The sequence below is a fragment of the Solanum verrucosum genome, unplaced genomic scaffold (genome assembly GCF_900185275.1).
Source record: "Solanum verrucosum unplaced genomic scaffold, falcon-dt-bn FXZP01000102.1, whole genome shotgun sequence".
In the NCBI taxonomy this organism is placed as follows: Eukaryota; Viridiplantae; Streptophyta; class Magnoliopsida; order Solanales; family Solanaceae; genus Solanum; species Solanum verrucosum.
Genome location: NW_026019930.1, coordinates 140273 through 152343, shown reverse-complemented (window position 1 = coordinate 152343; position 12071 = coordinate 140273). Strand labels below are relative to the sequence as shown.

Here is a 12071-nt window from a genome sequence, read left to right as displayed (position 1 = left end):
ATTGCTCTGGCTGCTTCCAAACAGTGGTTCATCTACCAGATGGATGTTCATAATGCTTTCCTCAATGGTGATCTTGTGGAAGAAATGTACATGAAACTTCCTGATGGGTTTGCTAGACAGGGGGCTCTCCTAAAGTCTGCAAACTCCACAAGTCACTCTATGGTCTTAAACAGGCCCCTAGACAGTGGAACAAAAAACTAACTGAGGCTCTAGAAGATTTGGGGTTCATACAAAGCCATTTTGACTACTCATTATTCACTAAGAAGGAAGGGGAACGCATTACAGTAGTTCTAGTGTATGTTGATGATCTGTTGGTCACAGGAAGTTGTCCAACACTGATAAATCATACAAGAGCTGAGTTGCAAACCAAGTTCAAGATGAAAGATCTTGGTGAACTAAAGTTCTTTCTAGGCATAGAATTTGCCAGATCAAAGTGTGGGATAGTAATGTCGCAAAGAAAGTATGCTCTAGAGCTAGTTGCAGAATCTGTCCTGAGTGGCTCTAAACCAGCAGGAACACCTTTAGAGTTGAATCTGAAGCTCACATCTGAAGAATATGACAAATGTATAAAGAGGGAAAACAATGACACTGTACTCAAGGATCCTAGTCCATATCAGAGGTTAGTAGGCAGGTTATTAGATCTAACCATGACTAGACCTGACTTGGCCTTTGCAGTTCAGGTTCTAAGTCAGTATATGCATAGTCCAAAGGTATCACATATGTCAGCTGCCTTGAGAGTTGTAAGGTACATAAAAGGGACACTTGGTCTAGGATTGTATATGCCAGCAGAATCCACAAACAATCTGACTTGCTACTGTGACTCAGATTGGGGAGCATGTCTGCAGACCAGAAGATCAGTGACAGGTTACCTTGTGAAGCTTAGAGGAGCATTGGTTTCATGGAAATCAAAAAAACAAGACACGGTATCTAGAAGTTCAGCTGAAGCCGAATTCAAAAGCATGGCATCTGCAACTGCTGAGATTAGTTGGTTAATTGGTTTACTAAAGGAGCTGGGAGTTGAAGTACAAGTTCCTGTGCAACTAATGTGTGATAGTAAAGCAGCCATTCAAATAGCTGCGAATCCTATTTTTCATGAAAAGAGCAAGCACATAGACATAGATTGTCATTTTGTGAGGGAAAGAGTACTGCAGGGCCTGATCAGAACTTATCATGTATCTACCAATGATCAACTAGCTGATATACTATCTAAAGGCCTAGGAAGAGCTCAACATGAGTATTTACTTAGTTTACTTGGTGTAAAAGACAATGTTTGGCCCATCAGCTTGAGGAGGGATGTTGAATTATGAGAACCATACCAAGCTGATGGGTAATTGTGTCTTTACTCAATTAAGATATTTTGTAAAGTTGTTAGAAAGTCTGTTAGGCATAGTTAGTTAGTTTACAGAGTTAGCTAGTTCTCTAACTATAAAATGTACTCTACAGTTCAGTTTGTGAATAAGATTGATTTTCCTCTCTTCTCTCTCAAGCCTACTTTTGCATGATTCTCAAGCTTATGAGTTCTTCCATGGCTGCTAACAAAAGTTATCCGCAGCCCAACTGATTCTTGGCTTGAAATTCGCAAGTGAGGTTGCGGGTTCAAACCTGTCTAGACTCATTTTTTATATTCTTTTCATTTGCCTTCTTTTTCTTGTTGATATTCCCAAGACAATTATTTGTATCACTCGCCATATTATATGCTAATCTTTCGCAATTTCGATTTCTCCAGGTTGTCCATGAGGATCGTCCAATACCATAATGTTGGACTCAAGGCAGAGCTACCCTAGGGGGTGTATTCAACATTAAGCCCTGATTATTATTACTTGACTTTTCTCCGTTAGTTCTGATTTATATCATTGGTAGTTTTATAATTTTAAGATTTAGTTAAATGATATGAATTTAATTTTAAATTTTGGTGCACCCACTTCGCTAAAAAAAAGTCAATTTTTTAAAATTTGAACACCCTTAACGAAATTTCTGGCTCTATCACTATGGCCGAGCAAAACTAGGTTGGGACTTGAAGAGTGGAAGTGATTTGTTTTAATGAGAAACATCAGTAGTAGTGCCCACAAGGGCATGATTGAGTGGTTGGGAGGTGGGTCTCCCATGTAGAACATCTACCAGATCGAATATTGCCTTCATTTGCTACTCAATCATGAGCTTGTCGCATGAGCTTGCTTAGTGCGGTTTACATTTCATGTGTAATTTGTGAGCTAATGGACAGTGAATAGATTACAACAAAGTGCCCAATACATAGTGTTGACCCAAAAAAACAGAGGCTATGATAGAGGTTATGGGTTTACCTGGGGATTCCCAAAAAAAAAAAAATGGGAGTGTGCCATAGTAGTAAGAGCTTGTTTAGTGAAGCTTCTCGGAGGCTAGAGCCATTTTTATTTTTATTTTTATTTTTGCAAATTTTGATTAGTTCTCATCACTTGTATTGATCATTAATCATACATGGGAGTGTGCACATTACTTTAGATCTAGAATACATTATCTTAATTAAGTTGATTTTTTATTCTAAATTATTGCTTAACCAAGTCTTACTATAATCCTTTTATTTAAGCACCACCAACAATTAATTATATTAACTCTAAACCAGAAGTTGAGAGACCATAAAATTTATTTTTGCAAGTGGAAAATCAAATGGTGCTAATAGGTTCTTAGATTTGACACATGAAGGATTGAAGGTGCGCTAGTAGTAACACAACCACGCCAGCCTTCATTTATACTTTAATTAAGGGTTATAAAATAACCAAAATCATGGAAAAAAGATTAATCTCATATGTCATTATAATGATTTTTCAAATAATCTTTTCTTGTCTTTGGACCAAATATGTAAAACTTTTGCATTGCATAGGGACTATCATTGCCCCACTCATACAATAGGGACTATTTTTGTCATAACCTAAATTTGAATTTGAATGGTTCTGACCAGGGGCGGACCTACGTTGTAGGTTTCGGGTGCTCGAGCACCCACTAATCTCAAAGCGTAACGTATAAAGTTAGACAGTAAATATTTAAAAATTAACAAATTAACCAGTTGAGCACCCACAAACGCTAAAGTGCTTTAGCCGCTTTGGTTCTAAAGCTGAATATACAGTGCTTGGCACGCGAGAGAACGAGTGTTCGAATCCCGGTGGAAGCAATTTTTTTTATGTTTGTTACTAACTGCTTTCATATTAGGCATAATACATATATTGGACCTTAAACTTGGCTTCAAATTTTAACTTTGACCTCCAACTTTCAAAGTGCACAAATAGACACTTTAACTATCCAACCTTTTAATAAATAAACACGCGTGTCTTACCTGGCAAAACGCGTGATGTGCACGCATTTTGCGCGAGTGAGAAGTAATTTTTGAGGCACAAACAGTGAAAAAAATGCTGAAATGACAACTCTACCCTTAATTAATTTTATTTTTTTTTAGTTCTAAAATGGACGTGTAAAGTGTTTAATTAGTTGGCAACCATTGAGTGGCTCAATAATACACGTGGCAGCGTGTGCATTTCACGCTCTTGGCTCCAAAAATCGCGTGTTTATTTATTAAAAGGTTGGATAGTTAAAGTGCTTGTTTGTGCACTATGAAAGTTGGAGGTCAAAGTTAAAATTTGAAGCCAAGTTTAAGGTCAAATATATGTATTATCCCTTCATATTAATATTACTAAACATTTTCTCTTCTTTTTTCCTTTTTTTCCAATCTTCGCCGTTTTTTCCACTAACATTTCAATCTTAAATTTCTTTTAGTTTATTTTTCGCTTTTTAAATTTCCTATATCTCACTTATTATGGTATTAAAAAAGGCATAATACATAAATGTGTCATTTAACTTGGCCTCATTTTACGTTTATGTCCTCCAATTTTGAATATGCACAAGTAGACACTTAAACTTGTATAAAGTTGAACAAGTAAACAAATGAGTCCTACATGGCACAATACACATAGGACACCACGTAGGATAAAAAATGACATGTAGGATGCCATGTAGGACATGTGTGTCTATTTATTCAACTTTATACAAGTTTAAGTGTCTACTTGTGTAAATCCAAAGTTGAAGGGCATAAATGTGATTTGAAGCCAAGTTAAAGGGAATATTTATGTATTATGTCATTAAAAAACTTAAGTGTTTAAAAACTCCAGAGTGTAAATATTTGTAGTTGTCAGCACGCAATGTTATGATACAATTATTCAATATCTTCAAAATATGAAAGGTCGTCGAGAATCATACTACTAGAAACTTTTAAAAATATATATATATTGATATTAATCGTAGTTCGCTCGGTAACTTATGACTAGAGGTCTTATTTCTAATAATAAGCTTTTTATTTTCACGTTAATTAAAATAATTGTACATTTATATCAACAAGTGAGCACCCATGATCTTAAAATCCTGAATCCGCCACTGGTTCTGACTTCTGACTTAGGATCATTAATCATGCATGTGAATGTGCATGTTACTCTTTAGATCTAGAAATACATTATCTTAATTAAGTTGACTTTTTATTCTAAATTATTGCATAAAGCAAAGTGTTACTATAATCCTTTAATTTAAGCGCCACCAACAATTAATTAATATAAATGTTATTTTAGTCATTTTTCCTATTTTTATGATGTGCCCTTTCAACATTTATTCAAACTATTCATCATCAATTACGTTAAATTTCTTTTGTTTGTACATTAATAATAGTTGACCAACCGACCGAGAGAGATGTGAGTCGTTCTTTATTTATTTATATTTATTACTAGTTGATATTCACTCATGTTATAAAATCAGGGTGTATTTAAGTTTAATTAGTAAGTAAATGGGTGTTTTAAGGTTATCAATAGTTTAAGATGAAACTAATAATTTGCGCCGAGTTTAGGGGCATTTTCAATATACTTATCTCTTTATTTATTTACTAGTCCATTTGTCCAACTATAGTTATTCATTACTGAGTTAACATACACCTTAAGAAACAAATTAAATTTAATGCTTTCAGAAAAATATGAGATATTAAACACGTATTTAATAGCAAAGATAAAATAAATACCAAATGATAAATTATCTTTTAATTTTCTAAATTGGAAAAGTATTATTAGACGGGGAATAGTTGATATTCCCACAACAACTTTACATCTGTATCATTCTTCAAGATTGAAGTCCATTATCTCCTATAATACAATTCTCTCTCATTTTATATTTCTGTTACCATCACCTTTTGGACCAATTGATCTCTCATTTGTTGCAACCCTCATCAACAACACAAGGTGAGAATCCTTTTTAAGTTCTTTTTGTTGTTATTTTGCTATGTCTCTTCTGATCTTTTGTACAATAATATATATTCACTTTTTTATGCCTTCTTTATATATGTTGTGATTATAAGTTCCTTTTCTTTCCAAAATACACTGATTCACATTGATTATATATGTTAGTATATTTAATCATATTTAACCCTCTACTCTTAGAAAAAGGATTAATGAAATTGTTAGATCTCCACCCACATCGAAAAACTGAAACATCACCCGTGAACCATCGAATCAGATCCACCAAATAAATATATTCCAGAACTACATTAAATATTCTATATATATAGAAGTTTCCTGATAGTTGTTTCGAATTTAGTATCATCTACTCTCCGTTTCACCATCGATAGCCACCGGAAACCAACTTGAATTCTCCATCTCCATTGAACCTCACTTCACCTTCTCCACCGTCTGATAAAACAGAGCACATGTAGAATGTTTGTGGAATTCTACATATTTTTGAATTAAATGCTAATTTAACCAATTTTAATTTGTGCGTCAAGATTAAAGATGAAAGTTGGCTCTAATTTACTTAACAAAAATATTGAATTGAATGTTAAAATTTATTTTTAGTTCTAAAGTCGATTGTTGTCTGATATAAAAGAGGAGGTATATAATTTTCTACGTTTGTTCCAATAGAAACGCCGGCCCATAGAGAAAATTTAAGAAGAATCAAATTAGGTTTATTTTGATTAGTGAATTGGGTTTAATGTGTGGAGCAGGTCAAAATTATTTAAATAATATTTTGATTTAATGAGAAGATAATAAAATTCACATAGGCGCTACATTGGTATTTTTAGGTGGAAATATGGAGGTTTAACAAATAAAGGGTAAATTTGAATGACAAGGGTAAATATATCAAAAAGTTCATAATAAATAGCAAATATAATTCTTTTCTAAGAGTATAGGGGTAAATATGACCCCTTTTTTCGTTTTATTTATTAGTGAAGTCCATGTTTATATGACATAATAAAAAAATAATTATTTTGTCATGTCAAATTTTATTTAATTATTAATTTAGTTGAGTTGTTTTGGAAGATAAATACCGTAAGTTAAGTGATTTTGGAAGATATCAAACAAAGTTTAATAACTTTACTATATCAATTCTCATAGTTGAGTCATCTTTTAGGATATTAACTCATTTTTGAAGAAATAGATATTTTGTCTAATTAAACACCCTCCTAGCCAAAAAGAAAAAAAAGAAAAAAAAAAAAAAAAAAAAAAAGGCTCACACAGACTAGCAAGGAGGAGGGCTGCCTGGAATTAATACTTCCAGTAACGGGAAGAAAATTCCTTTTATTCATGTTGATTACATATCGGTGACACATGAGACTTGAAAAAACTCATTTAGTTTATCTGTTAAAAGTTGTTTGAGTCTTATTGAGGTAAAAAAAAATGATTTTACATGTCTTTTTCCAAACGGCAATAATATGATCCAAACCTTTTAACAGATCATATAAATGTGCCTTGGTTTTGGTTTTTTTCTTCTCTAAGTTATGAAATAATGTGGTTTCCCTTTCTTTTATGAAATTAGGGTGACAAAGCAATCAATTCAAGGCATGGAAGTTCTTGAGACTTGTGGAAAAGGAACTCTTTCTGCTGGAGAACCTTCCACCAAACGTAGTCTTACATCAATTTATGATGATGATGAAGTTGTGGGCTTTGAGAAACATGCAGAAATTATAATGAAGAAATTGATACGAGGAACAAAGGAGCGGGATCTTATCTCCATCTTTGGAATGCCCGGACTCGGTAAAACAACTTTGGCAACAAAAGTGTACAACAATCCCTCTATTGTTAATTACTTTGATGTTAAATCATTGTGTGCTGTGTCGCAAGCATATAATAGGAGGACTTTATTGGTTGAGATTTTCAAACAAGCTACAAATGATAAGATCAAAATCAAAGAGGACGACGATGTAGCTGACATGTTGCGCAGGGTTCTAATTGGCAAGAGATACCTCATCGTATTAGATGACATTTGGGATGTCGAGGCATGGGATGATTTGGGAATATGTTTCCCTCAAGGTGAATATGGAAGCAGAGTAATGGTCACAACACGAATTGAACAGGTGGCTAAGCACCTTCTGCACCACAGTGATCCTTATTCTCTTAGCTTTCTAACGTCCGAAGAGAGTTGGGAATTATTGGAGAAGAAGGTATTTCGAGGAGAGAGTTGTCCCCCGGATCTACTGGAAGCAGGGTTACAAGTTGCCCAACACTGTAAGGGATTGCCTCTTGTGGTTGTTCTGATTGCTGGAATGATCGCAAAAATGGATAAGGAGGCATCCTTGTGGCTGAAGGTTGCCAGTGACTTAAGTTCCATTGGTTTAGGAGAGCAGAGTATGAAGGTAATACAATCAAGTTATGACCATTTAGAAGACCACTTAAAGCCTTGCCTTCTTTACATGGCATTGTTTCCAGAGGACCATAAGATTCCAGTGAACGATCTGCTGAAGTTGTGGATGGCTGAAGAGTTTGTATTGAATGTCGAAACAGAGAACATGGAGGAAGCATCTCGAAATTGCTTGAGTGATTTGCTTAACAGAAGCCTAGTAATGGTCTCCGGAATGAGAATTAATTGTGATGTACAATATTGCTCACTTCATGATGTAGTGCGTGAGTTCTGCTTGAGAAAACTCACAGAAGACAAATATATGCAGCTCCCAATGCCATACAATCCATATCAACATTTGTATTCCACGGAATCACGGTTATGCATTTATATTCATGATGATCTTGTTAAACAATTAGATCATCCCGACTACAAGCTGGATAAGATTCTAATGCTGGATTTCAAGGAAACAAATTCTTTGGAGTTTATTGCTCATCCAAAACTCAATACATGGAATAACCAATATTGGAATCCTTTAGATTTACTTGTTAAATTAAGATTTGTTCGGGCATTGCATTTGATGGATGTGGAGTTGCCAGATTCATGGGCTACTGCAATTCAATCACTAACTGAGTTGAGGTACCTTGCACTTTATGTCAGACAATTTGAATTGGAGTGGATATCACACCTACACAATCTCCAAACTCTGCAGGTCAAGTCAAGTAATAAGAGTATTAGGGCTGCTACTTTATGGGAAATGAAGAAGCTAAGGCATGTGAATATAGACAGTTTTCCGGTGGTATGGGAAGACATTAATGACGAAGGAAGTTTTGAAGAGTCTTCAACAACTATGCTAGAGAACATGAAGACTTTTCATATTTGTGATATACGGTTGGATAATGTGAATGCAAGGTTGTGGTGGAGGTTTCCGAATCTTGAAGAACTCAGCCTCAAAGTTGAAGATGAACCTAAGTTTCCTTTGTTTCCCATACCAGAAGTTCATACTCACCTTCAGTCTGTTTCTCTGATGTTCTCATTTAATAAAGTGTTCAATTCAGTTGGATGGGAGAGGTATTTTGTGTTCCCTTCAAATATTAGGCATTTGTTCCTTTTCAGTTGTTTCTTTACGGAAGACATGGTTTTAAACATTGCAAGATTGAAGAAGCTTGAGAGTCTCACATTATTAATGGGATTTCCTGATGTGAGATTACAGACGTTTCGGAGCTGTTGCTGGGATGTCACAAATGTGGAGTTTCCTGCACTCAAATACTTGGGATTATTCTTTATGCAGATGAAAGAATGGAAAGCTTCAGAGGAATCCTTTCCTGTGCTTGAGAAGTTAGTTATAAATGGAGTTTTCATCAAGGAGATCCCCCCAAGCTTTGCGGATATTCCAACACTAACACGTATTGAACTGACTAACTGCATCGACTCTCTAGGGGTTTCAGCTATGAATATCAAAAGAGAAATTGAAGAAAACACTGGATGTGACAGTCTCCATGTTGTAGTTGTAAAATAAAAATAAATGTATTTAGAAGCAATTCAAAGTTGCTCTATTTCCACTTCTGTATTGTCACATTATTATCTGTTTTTTTTTATTAGGAAACTTTTTAACTTGGAAGCTGGGATTGCAATTCAACTTTGCAAGTCTTTGAGAGGTCAATTTCAAAATATGAGATGTTTGGTTATGCTTTTGAGAGAAAATAAATGCTTTTGGAGCAGCACAAACTGTTTTCACATACTAAATTAATATTTTTCACAAAAAAGTACTTTTGAGATAATATACTTAGAAACATTTTTTTAAAGTTTGGTTAAATATTAATTGTTGACTAAAAATGTTTTTAAATTAATTAACAAACACTAACGGCTTTTTCACTAAAAGTATTTTCTTTTTGAAAATTACATTTTTTTAAAAAAAAATAATCTCATTGAAAAATTTAACTAAACATGCTATTTACTTCTGTTCTAACTAAAATTTAATCAAAGTTCAATTACACTAGTGGAGTGCTCCACTCTTAATTAGAGGTTTCGGATTCGAGGGCTAGCCCTGAGTAATGGAGAAAATTAAGTTGGGAGCATCACCCTCAAAAGAGCCCCGCAGAGCGCGATTTAATCGCAGCTCCAAACACCAGGTGAGGAAAAAAAAAGGATAAATTTGTGAAAGTGCTTAGTTATTTGTGCTGCTATTGTTGTGTACAGTATTGATGTAGCACAAGAATGAATTGTAGTACTGTTGCAACAGCATGCTCTTAACAGAGGAATTGATTTTGTATGCTATTTACAAATTTTTCTAGTTCTATGACGTTCTTACTATCGATATTCATTTTTACACATAAGATCTGAAAAAAAATATATATATTCTCCTGATCGTTGTTTTCATCTCAAATAGTATAATCATTTTATACATGCTAAATCTATGTCAGTCACTATGTTAAACGTTAGGAAACAAAATAAAATGTTGGGGAAATCAGGAATTTTGCCATCATAACTTCACCTGAATTTTGGTATAAAAAAAACCCATATTTTATTTTCTGATATCTAATGGCTCAAATATACTTTCTTTTAGGAATTTTGTAGTGACAATATAATGTGGTAATCAAAATAAATATATAAATAAATAAAAGAATTAAAAACATTAAAGAAAGATTCATATTTGTTCAAATAACTTTTAACTTTAATATATGATTTTTTTATTATTTAGAGCAGTATAATATTTATTTTAACGTCAATTAGTATATTTTAATTAATTCATTCTTTTTATATATAAATAAAAAGAAAATTATGACAATTAAAAAAATTTACGATAAAAAAAAAAGGTACAAAAGTATCTTCTCAAGAAAATAACATGGAGGTACCGGCACACTGTACATACAGCTGTTGTTGATTGGGAGTTTTAAATTTTAGCCAGACGTAGAAAATTAAAAATGATTATTGGTATGCCAACTTAACGTGTATGATTATTAACATCTTATGTAGCACTATTTACAATATTTGTTTAATTAGCATGTAATCGCTCCATCATTTTTATTTATTCATTTAAAATTATGCACCTATCTTAAAAAATATAAATATTTTATCACAATATTTATATTAATTAGTCTATAGTCTTATATCTTAAAAAATAAATAATTAATATTGGGGCGCAAAACATGCAATAATAATAAGTACTTAGTATGACCAATAAGGTTGTAGTGGAGAGGGAAGTACTCCTTCTTCATTAACTAAGAGCTCACGGGTTCGAGCCCCCCTTGAGTATGGAGTCGCCTTTGTTAGGAAGCAATTTACTCCCAATATGAAACTTTCTTAGCGCAAATTCAGATTTAATCGGACTCCAATGTGGATATCGGACACCGGGTGAGAAACAAAAATAAAATAAGTACTTAGGTATGTTTTTCTCTTCCTATCCAGATTTTAGCATCACTCTTCATTCTTCTTAGAGTTTGGATTTCTCTAAACCCAAAAGCATTAAGCAACCTTGGAGCAACTAATCACCCCTATTGCCACTCTCAATAACGAAAGGTCAGATTTCTAAATTTTATGAGGTTATTTTTCTTTCAATATTCTGTAATATCTTTTATACGGTAATAGATTGCTCATTTCTTTATCTGAGGTCAACTGAGAGATCCATATTAAATTATTGTGTCTCTTTTGTTTTATTTCTCTTTATGTTGTCTGATTAGTTGTCTTTCGAGGTCTGCTTTGTTAGATTTCGTATGTCATGTGATATATTTGGATCCTAAGATTGTTATACTAAGTTAGAAATTACAATTCATAGACATTTCCATCCTAAGATCAGAAGAAGTGAACTACTAAAGTAAGGGGTTTATTCATTTCATTCAGCTTGATTATATAGTGGTGGCCTTTAGACTCATAAGACTTTACTTTGTTACTATAATTTTTTGGTTTGGGTTTTTTTTTCTCTAAAAGTTTAAGATTGTTAATGTTTGTTTTCATTTCTTTTATGAAAGATTGAATGTTGGTAGAGTTACTAATTAGTCAAGGCATGGATGTTGTTGAGACTTGTGGAAAGGAAACTCTTTCTTCTGGAGAGCCTTCCAACAAACGCAGCATTCCATCAATTGATGATGATGAAGTCGTCGGGTTTGGGAATGATGCAAAAATTATAATGAAGAAATTGACTGGAAGAACAAAGGAGTTGGATGTCCTCTCAATCTTTGGAATGCCAGGACTCGGAAAAACAACTTTGGCCAGGAAAGTGTACAACAATCCTTCTATTGTTAATTACTTTGATGTTAAAGTATGGTGTGCTGTGTCTCAAGCATATAATAGGACGACGTTGTTGGTTGAGATTTTCAAACAAGCTATAAATAAAGAGTGCAAAATCAAGGAGAATGATACTGTAGCTGACATGCTGCGCAAGATTCTAATAGGCAAGAGATACCTCATTGTGTTAGATGATATATGGGAAGTAGAGGCATGGGAGGATTTGAGATTAT

The 12071-nt window shown here is 33.6% G+C and overlaps 2 protein-coding genes and 1 long non-coding RNA gene across 4 annotated transcripts in view; 1 reads left to right on the top strand and 2 right to left on the bottom strand.

Annotated features, from left to right (window-relative positions):
- Positions 1-12071, bottom strand: part of LOC125830656 (60S ribosomal protein L7a-2-like) — a 431324-nt gene that overhangs the window by 385869 nt on the left and 33384 nt on the right. The gene's annotated exons all lie outside the window — the stretch shown is intronic.
- LOC125830726 (uncharacterized) overlaps positions 1-12071 on the bottom strand; it is a 165462-nt gene that overhangs the window by 135563 nt on the left and 17828 nt on the right. The window lies entirely within an intron of this gene.
- On the top strand, positions 6839-9133 carry LOC125830491 (putative late blight resistance protein homolog R1B-16). The gene has a single exon (XM_049509691.1). The coding sequence runs from the start codon at positions 6839-6841 to the stop codon at positions 9131-9133; it is 2295 nt and encodes a 764-aa protein (XP_049365648.1).

Bases quoted from the DNA above. Each gene is read 5' to 3' on its own strand.
- LOC125830491 (XM_049509691.1), top strand. From the start codon at position 6,839: ATGGAAGTTCTTGAGACTTGTGGAAAAGGAACTCTTTCTGCTGGAGAA.